We start from the raw sequence: 16,435 nt of genomic DNA on the forward strand, positions 1-16,435 counted from the left end.
TCTAACTATTAGACCACTAGGATTGTAGAGGATAAAGGAAAAGCAATGGCATTACCGTACTTCCTGCTTTATGAGGCAAAGCTAAAAATCCTATTTTGGCCAGAAATTTGAAAGTGCACCTTATAACCTGGGGCGCCTTATATGCCCTGGAATACAGCGGATAAGATTGGTAATGCATGCAGTATTTATTATTGCATGTTACAATACAAGGTTGATTGATCAAATCGATAAACATCGCTAACCTAAATTGCAAAACATTGCAACGGGAATCAGACCCGAGTAGTGGCAGTGATGGTGTCATCAGTTTACCAATAGACCACGTGTGATACAAATGACACATAAAACAGCATTAGATTTAGTCTCATTTTTACTCTATTTTAGGGTGTCAGAAAAACAGATTTGCATAGTGCATTCTGATAGGTTAAACAGTCTCTCCACTTCTTTACCTTTGTGTCAATAACTTCTCGATTTAATATATATGTGTACGTAAAAGAGATTGTATAGTTCTTTTTGAAATACTTTATTCTCTCCATTCGTTAACATTCATTGGTGAACAAGTGAAGAGACTGTTCAACCTAATTGGAATGCACTATGAAAATCAGTGTTAAGTAAAGAGTAGTGTGACAATGGAATAAGTTTTAATGCCGTTTCAGATGTCAATCTGTTAGTGATAATGTGTAGGCCCCATCTCCGCCATTACTTGGGTTTGATTTCCATTGCATACAATGTTATGCAACATATATGAATACATTGTAGTAATGCATTAATATGCACTTGTACACATAGAAGCTCTTACTGTAGTCTCAATTTCTTGCGCCTTAAAGTCCGGTGCGCCTTATGTATGAAAAAGTAATGACAAACGACTACTTTTTGGGGGTATGCCTTATAACCCAGTGCACGTTACAGTGCAGAAAACACTGTACATTTCATCACCACATTTTGTACTCACTTGGCCACGTTGTTTAACGTTGTCATGGAGTATTACTGGTAATGTGGTATCATGATTAAAAATAATGTTCTGCATTTGTATAGCACTTTTCATGTCAATTAAGACCTCCCAAAGCGCTTTACAATGTGCTTCAGACTTACCCATTCACACACACACACTCAGACAATGTGATGATGAAATAAAATCCAATTCCTTTTCCAATGTATTTTAGATCCAGAATGGTCTAGTGATAACCCAGTGGATTTGGGCTTATTATTATTACTGTTATTCTTACTAATAATAATACTGGGCCGATCCACAAGGATATATAGTCAGACAGTATCTGTGTTACAGAAAAGGTTGCCTACCACTGCCATGTTACTTGAGGTTGTCTGCTGTTTACACATGTAACACGCCAGGTTTTGCCATCTCGACAGAACACGGGACGCCCACCTCGGTGGCCTTCGTGGCTTCCGACCCCAACCAGGTGGTGGTGTCATTCGATGCGGGTGAGACCCTGCTTTATGATCTCAACACAGAGCAGAGTATCGCAGCACTGGAGACGCAGACCAACGATGGTACGTCTGTGCTCACTGAAAAGCATCATACATTTGGAAATATGCATTTCTTTTTTGCCTTTTTTGCAGGAAGCGAACTAATAAACCGTGTGGTCAGTCATCCATCCGAGGCCCTCTCTATCACTGCACACGAAAACCGCACCATCCGCTTCTTAGACAACAAAACGGGTAACCCATCAGTTTTATTTTTATGTTTTTTTTAAGGGGAAAAGCATGAGATAATGAAAATATCCCCCCTTTTTTTCCCTTATTTAGGTAAAGTTGTCCATTCCATGGTGGCCCACTTGGATGCAGTAACATGTCTCACGACAGATCCAAAAGGCACTTACCTCATCTCTGGCAGTGAGTAACACATAGATTTTTTTCAATTTATCGTTTATTCAAATTAAAAGTATTCATTTTAGGGCCTGATAATTTTTGATAATTTTTTTTTTCTCATCTTGATTTTTTTTTGTGGGTAATCGCATGCCTGTAGATGATTATAGCATGGGCATCTTAGCTGGAAAAGAGCTGGGACAATAGCTTGAAACCTTACCTGTGGTCCTAGGTGAAATTTGATCACGATCTTAAAAACCAAACCTTATATTTTGCACGTATATATGTCTAGGCGTTTCCAAAAGTGGCTTTTTGGAGACTACAGAAATACCCTCTAAAATTACAACTCTAAAACCTCTTAGGGTATTTGACCATTGCCATTTTGTAAGACATTATGAATTACATTTTAAGAGCAGTAAATGTTTGAGTTCTCTTTCCACGTCTCACTGATTGTGCACACTGGAGCGTGATAATTGAGCAAAAATGGATCCCAAGTGTCATTACGCATTTTAATTCATCATTTTAATCAGTCACTTGCTGAAGATTTTTGGAGCCAAAGTATGGCATATCGTTTTTTTTTTTTCAATACAGGGACTTATAGGCTATTGTAGGCTGTGGACTGTGGAAAAAAAGCTTGCAATTGGTCGAGAGTGAAGTCAATCTAAATGTCAGAGTCTAACTGCCATATTGGAAATCATCTTACGGCTTTGTTTACAGACACTCCCCTACTTACGACCATTCGACTTACGCAAAACGGTAGATTCGAACAGTTTTTTCGGGATGTCAAAAAATATCCTGACTCCGCTGTAAGTTAGATTTTGTATTGTGTGCAGCTTTTTCCGAGTACTGGACATTACTGTAGTGCTTCTTTCCGCCGCGTGGCGCTGTGAGATGTCACCAATAATCCACCCCGAAGAAGAAATCCGGCTTCTACTTGTTAGTTCGTGTGTAAACACAATGCACTGTATCTCTAGCACGCTAGGAACTTTTGACATTTTTATTGTTCAATATCTCATGCATCCATTCGATATGGTTGATGTAAAGTGTAAAGAAGAGGCGAGCCATTTCTTTTGAAATGAAAGTGGAATAAGAAAGCTTAATGCGGTTTAGAAAGTATTGGATCACTTTTTTTTCATCCACTTTTTACTATGGAGGAGGAAGTCGCCTAACTCTTCCAAAAGTGACTGGTAACATCGTACAGACACGTCTTTGCTTCTCAACAGTCTGGACGTAACGTTTAGGGGTTAAAAAAAAGGCTGGTTTTGGTACTTGCTCATACCTACTCAATGCAACTTTCAATTGTAAATTTCAATCAATTGGGCCACTTTTCGACATTCCCAATGGGATTATTGTAATCCAAGATATTGGTACGTGTGAACAAAAGTACAAAATACACATTTATCTAAGCAGGCCTGCAGTAAACATTAATTTCGATGTTTTAGTGGTCCGTTGAATAATTGGTTGATTAGTCAATTAACAAGATTAACGAGAAGTTTGTTTTAAGCCTTTTATTTAAAAAAATACATTTTCTCAAACCACCGTTGTAAAAAACATTGTCATGTTAACTGTGGAGCAGGCGTCTCAAACTCGCAGCCCGGGGGCCACTCGTGACCCCCAGGATGATAGTTTGAGGCCCCTGCCTTAATATGAAAGTTAAAGGGACAGTGTGTATCATTTTCTCACTAGATGTCAGCGTATTCTGTTGCGCCACCGAAAACAAGTGCTAAAGCACAGCGGAAGCGGACAAAGTATGGTGACTTATAGTGACAAACGCAACTCATTACTTTTGATAAGAAGACAATTATGAATACAATTTTTTGCTTTCTTTTCCCATAATTTTCTTTTTATTCTTATTTTTCTTTCTTGCCTCTTTTTCCTATTTCTGTTTTATTCCTTTTTGTAAAAAAAAATATTTTTTCCATTCTTTTTGTCTTTGAGAAAGGTTGGATACAATTTTGAGGGAAAAGGTTTTTTTTACTAACTTTCAGTCACCCTAGTTTGTAGTCTTCCTTGGACTCATTAGTTGCATAACACATTACAGCAATATCTAGTGAACAAATAGAAAACACTGTCCCTTTAAGAAAAGTAGAATGTTTTTTTATCAACGCTTTTTTTGTGGAAAACCTTATTCGGCCGAGACGTCACCCGGATCCTAGCTTCAGCGGCCCCCAACTTAATTCAGCAACTCCCAACTCAAGAAATAGCTTAGTTGAATGATAATCAAAATTCAATATTGCACCACTAAATTTCATCACAAGGCTTCTGATATAATTTTCTTGGTCGTGTCTGTATTTCTAATATGAGGTATTTTGATGGAATGATTTCCTGACATTTCAATTACATTTCACATTTTTCAAACATTGCCCTGCGACTGACTGGCAACCAGTTCAGAGTGTCCCCTGCCCACTGGCCAAAGATAGCTGGGATGGACTCTGGCACTCCCGCCACCCTACTGAGGATAAGCGGTGCAGATAATGGATGGATGGATGGATTTTTCAAACATATGTCCACACTCAATGTAAATCCAAATATTCCTTGCTCGTGAATGATGAATATTTCCTCATCCTGCAGGCCACGACTGCTCGGTGCGCCTTTGGATGCTTGACAACAGGACGTGCGTGCAGGAGATCACGGCCCACAGGAAGAAGCATGACGAGGCCATTCACGACGTGGCCTTCCACAGTTCTCAGCCCTTCATTGCCAGCGCCGGCGCCGATGCACTTGCCAAGATCTTTGTCTGATCATACTTCAGTTTCATCTGGTGAGGCAGACATCAAACCTTTGACAATTCCAAAAAATGTATTTCAAATTATGTTGTGCAATTCAGATGCAGCTGGTGGCACACCAAGCATTTTCATATTGGGAAAATTTATGTCATGTGCTGCAGAGTTTGGCCACTTAAAGGCCGTGTGGTGCAATACAGTGTACTGTACTAGCTTAGAATAACAGAAAATAGTTTTGATATGATTCAACTTTAATGTTGCTGTCAAATATTCCATATCCACAACATACAGCACCGAGGAAGGTAATTCCTCTTTCCCGCATTCAAATATGCAATACATAAGACACGGTACAAATAACAAATAGAAGCAAGTTAAAAAAAAAAGAAGAAAAAAAACTTATGTCTATTTCAAATGTAAAAATATCTAAGGTTTCAAACAAAAAATGCGCAAAGTATAGCGGCTAACCCAGTCCTCGAGAGCCGCACGTTTTATGGGTTTGTCTTCTACAACTCAGGTGATGCAATTTTCCAGCTTGTTAGCAAGCTCTGTGGTAGCTTGATAATGGTCCAGGTGATTGGAACCACCTGGATTGGAGAAGACAAACTCCAAAATCATGCACGACATGCGGCTCTCAAGGACCAGGTTGGCCACCCCTGGATAGCCGGAATATAAATACAGCACTTTTGCATTGATTTGACAGAAGGCAGAGTGATGAGAGAGAGTAGGGCAGGGAATGAGGTCAGAGTCCTGACAGCCTGCTGGTTCTAGCTCTGAGACTCTGCAGTTTCTTCCCCGATGGCAGCAGGTTGAGGAATTATATCAATATTTATAATGTATTTTATTAAAATATTTTTTAAGTCAAGTCACATTTATTTGTACATTTACTCGTAACAACATAGTAACCACATAGTAATAGCATGATCACTTGTTATTTTAGAAATTTAAATAAATAAATTGCGGTCATTGGCTTCATGGACAAAAAGAAATATTTTCAAGTGCTGACAGCTATGTTTTATTTATTGAGTGAATATAATAAGAGTCTGTCCATGTATTAAACAAATGTATGTATTCATCTTTGTATTGATTTATTGTACAGGAAATCCGACAAACTAAATTATAATTTATGGGTTGTATAAAGCAAATGAGCAAACAATATGCTAGCTATCTGGATAACGTTTTACATTTTTTTTGCAGGCTATCTAGCAAACTTTTTACTTTTTTATTAGGCTAAATTTTGGGCTCCTTTTCTACTTAGCTATCGAGCTTTGTTTTTAGCTGTCTATCCGGCTATTTAGATGGCTTTTTACCATTTAAGCTATCTATCTTGCTCCCGATTAGTTAACTAGAAAGGTAAAAACTATCAAGCTACCCTTTTCACTATTTGGTAAGCTATCTAGCTATCTACATTGTATGCATGCTATCTTGATACCATTTTACTTTTTAATATCACGCTAAATTTTGGTCTCCCTTTCTAGCTAGGTATAGAGCTTTGTTTTTTAGCTTTCTATCCAGCAATTTAATGGCTTTTTGCTATTCTAGCTATCTTTCTAGCTCCCTTTTAGTTTACTAGAAAGGTAAAAACTATCAAACTACCCTTTTAGCCATTTAGTAAGCTATCTAGCTATCTATTTACATTGTATGCATGCAATCTAGCTAACATTTAACTTTTTTATATCAGTCTAAATTTTGAGCTCCTTTTCTAGCTCGCTATAGAGCAGGGGTGTCAAACTCATTTCGCATCGTGGGCCACATATGGCCTAGGGAGATGTCAAGTGGGCCGGACCATTAAAATTATACCATACTCTGCTATAAATAACAAAAATATCATGTCTTTCCTTTGTTTTGGTGTAAAGAAGCACAAGAACATTAGGAAAATATTGAAATTTAATGAACTATCCTTTTACAAAACATTTCATAAAACACCTCATATTTCCTTAGACAAATGTGCAATTTACTTTTATCATTCACAAATATGCATTGCAACTGATCCCACTAAAGGCACACAACTTACAGAAAAATATAGTAATGCACTTTAAGATTAAATGAGACTTTTAAAGAAAGGAATTTTTGAACCACTTACACATACGCATATACAGGGATCAGAATGGAGATTTTCATTTTCAGCTGAAATAGCCAGGGTCCGGGAATAAACCAGGGCGGAACCCCCCCCCCCAAAAAAAAAGCTCCTGGGTTTTAGGCAATTTACTTGTCCAAAACCATGCTTATATTTATCATTTAAGTAACATTTTTAGAAGATTAAAATAATTTGCCCACATAACTGATTTTTTTGTAAATACTGCAAGATAAGTTCAATGCAGTTCAGTCCCTACAGCTTGTGGAACAATGCGGCCAATTTTTCTAACAGCCGCCAGGGTGCGCCAGAGCAATTAAGTCGGAATGCCTTTGGGGTTCAAAAAAGCGGAAATTTTTTTCCACTTTCAAATTATCCTGCGGGCCTGATCGAACCTCCTTGGGGGCCGGTTCCGGCCCGCGGGCCGTATGTTTGACACCCCTGCTATAGAGCTTTGTTTTTAGCTTTCTGTCCGGCTATTTAGACAGCTATTTACTGTTTTAGTTATCTATCTAGCTCCCGATTAATTAACCAGTAAGGTAAAAACTATCAAGCTACCCTTTAAGCTATTTAGTAGCTATCTAGCGATCCGTTTACATTGTATGCATGCTATCTATTTAATATTTTACCCTTTTTGCTAGTTATCAAGCAAAATTTTGGCCTCCTTACTAGATAGCTATCTAGCTTTGTTTTTAGCTTTCTATCCGACTATTAACATGTTTTTTTTTTACTTTTTGCTAGCTCTCTAGCTCCATTTTTAGTTTTTTACCTGTTCACCTTTCTAGCTAACTATCCAGCTACCTTTTAGCTATTTTGCAAGCCATCAAGCTAAGCTGCTATTAAAGAAATTCATATAAAACTGGGGTCCCTATGTGTTAATTAGAAACAAAAAGTAACTCCAGAAAAAGGTTGGAGACTCCTGAAATACAGAATCGAAAAGTTTTCTGCAAGACCGAAGTGCTACTACAAGTTTTTCACGGGATCAAGAGGAAAATCAATGCACTCTCTTATTTGCATTGTATTAATGTGCTTAGTGCTGCTTAAATTGCGCCACACAATGGATTGATGATGAAATTCGATGCAGATGCTTCTAATAAATCTATTTTATCGCTTCATTCTTGCAGCCTTACGGTTATCTTTATTTTACCTGCGCTCCCTGTAACTTTGCAATTTACTTGAGTGAATAGGTCGCATTTGGTCCCTGCCTAACTAATTCAAATAGAGGTAGCGGGCCGTCCTAATATTAAACTTTCATTTTAAGGTGCTGACCTTACTCGATTGCATTTGGCCTGTGTGGGATGCGTTTGAGACCCCTTGTTTTACATGCTTAAATGTTTGGCCTCCTAAAATAACCTTATAACTTTTAGAACACCACTAGAGGGAGCCCACTCCGAACATAAGAATCACTTGTGCACAGCAACAGGAATTCAGTGTGACCATGTTTTCTTTTTTCTTCTTCTTTCCAGACCCCTTTGACTGTGCCGAAACAGACTACAGCGGACACAATTTCTCCTTGACACACATGCAAACGTACGCACACGATTGTCCTTCACCCCACTGGCTGGGTTACTCGTCACAGGACGCACTCTCCTCACTTCCTCTCACACTTTTAGGCCTCAGTGACTTCTTGTTATACGAACCACACTGCTTTGTTTTTTAACTCCACAAGCTGTTACCCACGGCTTCAAATAGGACCACGCTTTTTTCTACACTACAGTACGCTTTTCCACTTTTTTTTTTTTTTCGATTCCGAGTCTGCTGATGGTTACCACCGAGGTGGCACGCACAACAGTGTATGAGCCGCTGAGTAGACTCGTGCATGTCGCTTAATGCAAAGTGTAAATCTTGTGTGTGAGGCATAGGACCATGTGACGAAAATTGTGGAACGTATGTCACATTCCAAAGACTCACAGGGGAGTGTGGGCAGTACGCCTTTTTTCTTTTTTTTCAAATGAAGTCCAAGAATGTTCAACATGCCAGTGTTCTACTCCGATAGCTTTAATTTCAACATGGCCAAAACCCACTTTCACTGTATAAGAATTGTAGGGATTGTTTTTATCCCCGCTTATTTTGCTTCATTTAAAGCGGAACCAAACCCAAGTCAGCAAAAGTTGTTTGTTGTAGTTGTTTTGAATACCGTTGAAATAGTTCTTAGAGGGACAGTGTGTATTATTTAGCACCTCCTAATAGTATAAAACTGAATTCATTTGAAAAATGTCTACTGATTTTAACAACAAGCAAAATTACACAAACTACTTCAGAAACGTGCATCTTTTTGTTTTGTTTTTCATTATATGAGCTTAATCTCAGGGGAGCTAACAAAACTGTCCACCATCTTGTAGTACAGACGCTGCCCTATTTACGAGCGAGATAGGTTCCGGACGATCGTTCGTAAGTTGAATTTATTCTTAAGTTGCTTCAATGATATATTTTGTATCGAATGTATGTTTAAGGTTTATATAAGTATGTTTAAAGTTTGTGTAAGTAAGCTGTATGGTTTTGTACTAAAAAATAAACATTTCATAAGATAATATGCTCTATAAAGATGAATAAAGTCAAGTTTAACTTACTTTTGGAAGATGAGCTTCAAGAGTTAGGCGACTTCCTCTCCTGTGGTAAAAAAATGGCTGAAAAAAGCGATCCAACCATTTTTTAACCGCATCAAGCTTTCTTATTTCACCATCGTTCCAAAAGAATTGGCTCGCCTCTTCTTTACACTTAACACCAACCATATTAAATGGATGCACGAGATTTTAAATAATAAAAACTTCAATTACACTTCAATGGGACTTTTTGTATTATTTAACACCTAGTGGTAAAAAAAATCATTGATTAAAAACGATTGATTTTAATAATAGGCAAAAATACACGATTTATCACGATTTTTCAGGTCAATAAATGTTTTTTTGTTTTACATAACAGGTTCTTACCTAAAGGGATCTGACCAAATATTCCCCCCATCATGCTACTACAGTTACCCCAAAACTTAAAAATTAAAGAGAAATAAATTGATAATAGTCTTCCTTGTGCTTTTTGGCACTTGTTTTTGGTTGCACTACAACATACAGTGAAATCTAGTTGTCGGGACCAGAATGGAAACAGGACCCAATTGCTTACGTTTCTCACAAATTTTATTAAAGGAAAGAGGAAGGGCTGCGCCCACAATCTGGTGTTCGCTAGGCAAAGGTCGCTCTTGTACTCGGATTGTAATCCGAACATGGAAGGGGATCTTCCATAGCGAGCGATGGCGGTGTCAGGGACGGAAAAACAGGCCGATAGCCGGGATAGGAGAGCAAAAACTTGGTTGGGATCAGAAACGGGTCGTAAGCCGGGACGCGAGAGCAGATGTGGTCGGGATAAAAAAATGGGTTGTAAGTTAGGACCTGAGCGCAGATGTGGTCAGGATCTAAACGGGTCGTAGCCAGAGATAGACGGGAGCAATAACGGGACAGGTGGGAGTCAGGGTCGAAAAAGGCTTGCCTAGTATACACTGAGGTCCGCAGACGGACTGACAACGGGGGATTGACAGGTCTGAGTTCAAATAGTGACAGGGAGCCAATCAGAACCCGCGGCGGGTGGCGCCAAATGAGGGGGTACAGCTGAGTCACATCAGTAATCATGACACTAGTGGTCAAATAATACACACAGTCCCTTCAAGTGTAATCATGTACGGTGTTTCTGGCATTAACTCAGTTAAGAAGGGTATTAAAAATATGAAATGAAATGATCTGCATATATAAAGCACTTTTCAAGTCAATGACTTCCCAAAGCGCTTTACAATGTGCTCCACATTTCCCAATAGCGGCCCTGCACCCATGTAAGGCGCTAGCCTGCTTATTAAGGGTATTAGGGGTTCAGTGTCTTACACAAGGTCACTTCGACATGTAACACGGACGAGCCGGGATTCGAACTGGGATCCCTTGATCCCAAGACGAGCGCTCTACCTCCTGAGCTACTGCCGCCCCTAAAAATACTCATATGGATTCGATGATCAATAAGAGCGTCGTCGATTAAGTAGCGCACCTTGTTTTTTGTCAATTATCATTTATTTTTTTCTGATGCTCACATCCTCTATTTTGGGGGGAAAAAATATATAATAATACTGCCAGCGGTATTTAACTATGTGCCAATGTACCAGTTGTACTACACTATACAGTGGCCTCTAGTGGTCAAATAAAACACACTGCCCCTTATAAACCGTCGGAGACAATTTAAATAATGATACCTATTTGTTTTTTCACGTGATAGCAACTATATAATACAATGCACTACAAAATGTTATTTCAATTTCCAGTCTGCCATTTTTTTGTACAATGATTTGGTGCTGAGCAACACCATTAGCTATTCCAAGTCATTCTTAATCATTGAATGCATTTTTAGATGGGAGTGCTGCACTGGCTTTCAAAGGGTTTGGCTTTCGTTCCCCTTTAATGAAGCTTTTGTAAATCGGTCGTGTGAGTGAACTCAGTTAATGGTTGGGAAGTGCTACGTGAGGCTTTCCTGGCAAATTGCATTAGTTGCTGCTTTTTACTGTAAATAGGAGTGCGTGTGCGCACACAATTAAAATCAAGGTGCTATGAAAGCCTGCAATAGTTGAGGGATGTTTCTATTTTTTTGGGGGGTGAGATTGAGACTTGCAGTGTTGACGTCAGTGTCCAATCATTTCATCGACTCACCGTTCGTTCACATCGTCGACTTTTCAGAATTCCTCACCGGTGGGATGTAACAGATACTCGGTTTCCTCACATTGTTCCGCATTGTTTTCCGGAAAAAAGAAAACGAGGACATCAAATCGAGGTTTCCGCTCGTTGGACGGCGTGCACTGTAGCACGTTTGCACGGAGGTAGCATGTTGCCCCTGAAAAGGGGAAGAAAATGTCAATTTTTCAATCGGAATTTTTTCTCACTAGGTAGGAATCAAGGTTAGAAGCGGCTGTTCCGTCAATATACAGTGCTGGGAAAAAGTATTTGCCCCCGTCCTGACCTCTGTTTTTGCAAATGTATCACTCACAAAAGGTTTTAGATCATCAAACCAATTTTAGTATCATACAGAGACGACCCAAGAAAATGCAAAATGCAGTTTTGAAATGTTGATTCCACTTACTTGGGCACAAATAAAATCAAAGTCCTTCTTGCTCCACGTGAAAAAGTAATTTGCCCCTTAATCTAATAAATAGCAAGTTGGGCCACCTTTGGCAACTATAACAGAAATCAGACGTCTACGATTATTGGTAATGAGTCTTTTATTACACTGTGGAGAAATTTTGGCCCTTTCTTCTTTGCAAAAATGTTTCAAGTCTGCCATACTAGAAGGTTTTCTTGCATGGTCTTCCTGTTTAAGGTCAAATACCAGCATATTAATTTGATTTAATTCCGGACTTTGACCCAGGCAACTCCAGAGACTTCATTTTTGGGTTTTTCTAGTCATTCAGGGAGGGACTTGCTGCTGTGTTTCGGATCATTGTCCTGCTGCATGATCCAAGCGCACTTGAGTTTGAGGGCATGGACCGACAGCCGGACATTCTCTTTTCGGATCTCCTGTGGTAAACACCAGAATTTATTATTCCGTCAACCACAGCCAATTGTCCCTGTCCTGAGGCAGCAAAGCACCCCGGGTTATCATACTGCCACCACCATGCTTTACTGTAGGCAACATGTTCTTTTTGTCAAATGTTGTGCCATTTTTACACCAGATGAAATGAGATGTGCACATTACAAAAAGTTTCAATTTTGACTCTTCAGTCCACAGAATTCTTTCTCCAAGAGTGTTGAGAATAATCAAGATGCTTTTTTGAAAAATGCTAGACGACTCAATGTGTTCTTTTGTGACAGCAGTGGTATTCGCCGGGGAACTCTCCCATGGATGCCATTTTGGCCAGTGTCTTACTTATGGTGCAGTCATGAACACTGACCTTAACTGAGCCCAGCAAGGCCTGCAGTTCCTTGGATGTTTTTCGAGGTTCGTTTGTGACCTCCTGGATAAGCCGTCCTTGCACTCTTGGATTAATTTTAGTTGGTCGACCAAACTTTTTCCCATTTTTCTCCAGTTGTGGATAATGGCTCTGACAGTGGTTCGCTGGAGCCCTACAACATTAGAAATAGCTGTATGACCTTATCCGGAGTGATAGATTTTAATTCCCCTTTTCCCCAATTTATTCTGGGATTTCTTCGGATCGTGGCATGTCATTTGTGTTCTTGAGATTTTGTAGCCTACTTCACTTTGTCAGATTGAATTCTTAGTGATGTCTTGATTCAACACAGGTGGTGGCTATCAATTTTGGGTGTGGCCTGTAGAATTGAACTCAGATTTCCCAAAACTCTGGTTAGTCACAGTGACTTTTTTATTGAACAAGAAAGGTTATTATTTTTCTGCATTAATAAATTGAATCAATATTTCAAAACTTAATTTTGTATTTCTTTGGGTTGTCTCTGGTTGATATCAAAATTGGTTTGATGATTGGAAATATTTGTGTGTAATAAATATGAAAAAAACAAATACTTCTCACAGCACTGTATGTTAATAAAGTTTTGATAAGAAAGCCAACATGTCCCACCACAATATTTTGAGAGAAATCAGTTTTATAGGGATGTATTTATGATTAAAAGCTCTGTGTAATAAATTCATGGGATGGAATACTTTTCCAAAAAGTGTTAATTATGGGGTGATTCTGTTAGAACTCTAACTATGCTCATAATGTCATTGCAGTACTCGACGACCCAAAATGGACCCTCCCCAGAAAATAATTCAAACCAACACTGTGTTTGTAATTTAAAGAGACAGTGGTTATTGCCGAGCGCCACCTAGTGGTAAAAAAAGATTCATTTACCCCCTATATGGTGTTGGGGTCTTCAGTGACCAGTTTTAATCTTATAAAATGTAATAAGTGATGTGTCTCAGGGGCCATAAAATCAAATTACAGTGGGAAAATATGGTTGGGCAGAAGCAAATGTTTCTGATTTCGATTAAAAAAAGTACAGACGCTCCCCTACTTATGAACGAGAAAGGTTCCGGACGATCGTAAATTGAACTTTTCGTAAGTGTCTTCAGTGCTATATTTTGTATGTTTAAGGTTGTTGGAAGTATGTTTAAGGCTTGTATAAGTAACCTGTATTATTTTGTACTAAAAAATAACCCATTCATAAAATAATATGCTCTCTAAAGATAAATAAAGTTGAGTTTAACTTACTTTTGGAAGATGCGCTTCAAGACTTCCTCCTCTGCGGTAAAAAGCGTTCTGACCATTTTTTTTCAACCGCATCAAGCTCTTTTTATTCCACTTTCATTTCAAAAGAAACGGCTCACCTCTTTACACTTAACACCAACCATGTTGAATGGATGCACAAGATATGAAACAATAAAATGTCAAAGTTTTCAGCGCGCTGGAGAAACAGTATAGCATGTTTACACACGAACTAGGAAGAGGAAGCAGATTTTTTTCTTCCGGGTGGATGCTGGGTGACCTCTCACAGAACCACATGCCGATAGAAGCACTACAGTAATGCCCTGTACTCGGAAGAAAGGTGCAGACAATCCAAAATCTAACTTACAGCAATGTCCGAATATTTTTCGACATCCCGAAAAAAATGTTCCTATCTACCGTTATTCGTAACTCAAATGTTCGTAAGTAAGGGAGTGTCCACTCCAATTTCTCAGTTTTGGTTGTATTTCCCCCTTCTTATGGTCAAATAATAGACACTGTCCCTCTATATATAAAATAAAAACACAACATTAATATATTTGAATGTGATATCTGTTCATATATTAAAATGCACTTCAGTTTTATATGACAGATGCTTTTAGTCGGAAGTGCATCATGAAATGTTACCTTGTTACTGACCAATCGGCAAACAGTTCAACCCAAGGCGCAGTTAGGACCGCCCCCTCATTTTAATAACATTTCACGGTGCTTTTCATACTGACAGCATCTTTAACTGAAACTTACAGATTAATATTCCATTTATGTATATCATTTGAATGAATTCCCAGGTTATTTTTATATTTTTCTTTGTAAAAATATATTTATTTTTACTTTGTTTCAATGTATTTTTTAACGTTATATTTGGTTGTTTTTTTTTCTTATATCTGTTGAGATTTTCACTCATTTTTAATTAAGGCATTATTGGTCCTCCAGAGTAATTGTTGTATTGTCATTGTTGGATAAAAACATTTGTCCAAAATTGGGCGGCAGTAACCATTTTTTTTCACAAATCAATTATTTTGGCTCTGACTAATAAAAACAGTTTATAATTGCTTGCCCAACCTGACAATGAAAATAATTTCCCATGTTTTGTTTTCCCCAAGTTTGCCCGAGGATTGTCTTATATAATGTGATTCAGTTGTTAAGCCCAAGACCGACCAGAAGTTGTAATAATTGTTGTAATACTTTTTGTAATTGCAACTCTTAAGAAAACAGGGTACCTTTAAGATCATTGAAATATTCTAATCTAAAGAAGGGGGGTGGTTAGCCCTCCTGCTCCCTCTCTTTGATATTTCTATTTTATTAGCTTCTAAATTGGAAAGGAAAACTAAGATATGCACTTGCATCAGCTTTTTGAGTGTTTCCTCGTTTACGTTTCCACCGAAAAACATGTTTCGATAACGGTAAAATTAGCTAAACAGTTCACTTAAAGCAGGGGAGCGCACATTTTTTTGTGCCGCAGACCGCATTGGGTTCAAAAGTATGGCAGAGGAAACAAAAACAAAAAAAGTTTGATTGATCTGCCGATGCAGATTGTCAAATCCAATACATCGATACATGAAGAAAAAGGATAGTGTAGGCCTATCCAATTTTTCTCATTTTAATAAATGAACGAATAAAGGCATTTGTGTATTTTTCTTTCTTTTTTATAAACTACTTTTATTTAATTATGTGAAAAAAGATCATACCACTAAATTTAATGATATGCATTTTAAAAAAACAAGGGAAAATTGCAAATTTGATATTTTATGAATATCCTGTTAACTTCCACCATAACATTAATGAATGTTTATTATTAGTACTTTTTTTTAACCTTCATAAATACTGTTATATTTCTACCATATTCATCGGGCGGGTCGGATTAAAAAGCTTGGTATGTTGCCCGCGGTCCATAGTTTGCCCACCCCTGAGTTGCAGCCAAATCAATGGTGGCCGATTGGTGTAGCAGTGGCGATAGTAAGAATCAGTACAGTCCCTCAAAACGAGGACAATAATAAACAGGTAGCAAACAGATTGTGAGGCCGGTATCCCAAACACTTGTCGACCCACTTACTGCCTCTTTATATTCTCTCATTTCGATCATGAATGCAACTTGAGGTGTCTGTCCTGTCATAAATCAATCTTTCTGCGTTTTAAGGAATTTGGCGTGCTTTGATTGATAATAACATGATACAATATGTAAAAAATAACATGCCGAAAAGAAAATGCACAGATATGTGTCACCAGTTGGAGGCCAAGGTTCAGGACTCATTGTGTTTTTTATTTTTGTTAGCAATATATCACTGTGTGATACGTTGTACATCATATGAAGCTGTATTCAAATGATTTCCTCTTCAAGGGACAAGAGACCTGCTTTTATGATTCATTTTTGTTTTATTATCTATTTTTGAACTGCATCCTAGCTTGTATCAAATGACTCCCGATATTTTTTTTTGTATTATGGGTCGCTTGTTGTTCGTTAAGGTAAAAGGATAAATAAAAAGGTTTTTGTACAGAATCTGTGTGTTGTGCTGTTTTTTGCCCCTTCATGTTTGTCATTTCTAAGGCAGGGGTCTCAAACTAAATGTTTTAGATAGATAGATAGATGGATAAGTACTTTATTCATCCCAGTAGGGAAATTCA

The 16,435-nt window shown here is 38.2% G+C and overlaps 1 protein-coding gene and 1 long non-coding RNA gene across 4 annotated transcripts in view; one reads left to right on the forward strand and one right to left on the reverse strand.

The window, feature by feature from the left end:
- strn4 (striatin, calmodulin binding protein 4) overlaps positions 1 to 11,212 on the forward strand; it is a 31,438-nt gene extending 20,226 nt beyond the window's left edge. For both annotated transcript variants that reach the window (XM_088345140.1, XM_088345139.1), the window contains exons 14-18: positions 1,366 to 1,506; positions 1,576 to 1,674; positions 1,762 to 1,848; positions 4,393 to 4,582; positions 8,082 to 11,212. In XM_088345140.1, the coding sequence (XP_088201266.1) occupies positions 1,366 to 1,506; positions 1,576 to 1,674; positions 1,762 to 1,848; positions 4,393 to 4,562 (497 nt within the window). In that variant the 3' untranslated portion in view covers positions 4,563 to 4,582; positions 8,082 to 11,212. The remainder of the gene's footprint in view (positions 1 to 1,365; positions 1,507 to 1,575; positions 1,675 to 1,761; positions 1,849 to 4,392; positions 4,583 to 8,081) is intronic.
- On the reverse strand, positions 3,315 to 12,808 carry LOC148358013 (uncharacterized). 2 transcript variants are annotated; one of them, XR_015851477.1, is made up of 3 exons: positions 12,527 to 12,808; positions 11,292 to 11,472; positions 3,315 to 4,579 (listed from the first exon to the last, which is right to left on the reverse strand). It is a non-coding gene; the product is annotated as an uncharacterized LOC148358013 (long non-coding RNA). The 2 variants fall into 2 exon arrangements; XR_015851476.1 differs by having other exon boundaries at positions 3,315 to 4,600.
- Between the last annotated feature and the right edge of the window lie 3,627 nt (positions 12,809 to 16,435).

The sequence above is a fragment of the Urocampus carinirostris genome, chromosome 10, assembly GCF_059441175.1.
Source record: "Urocampus carinirostris isolate Australia breed hairy pipefish chromosome 10, RoL_Ucar_1.0, whole genome shotgun sequence".
Classification (NCBI taxonomy): domain Eukaryota; kingdom Metazoa; phylum Chordata; class Actinopteri; order Syngnathiformes; family Syngnathidae; genus Urocampus; species Urocampus carinirostris.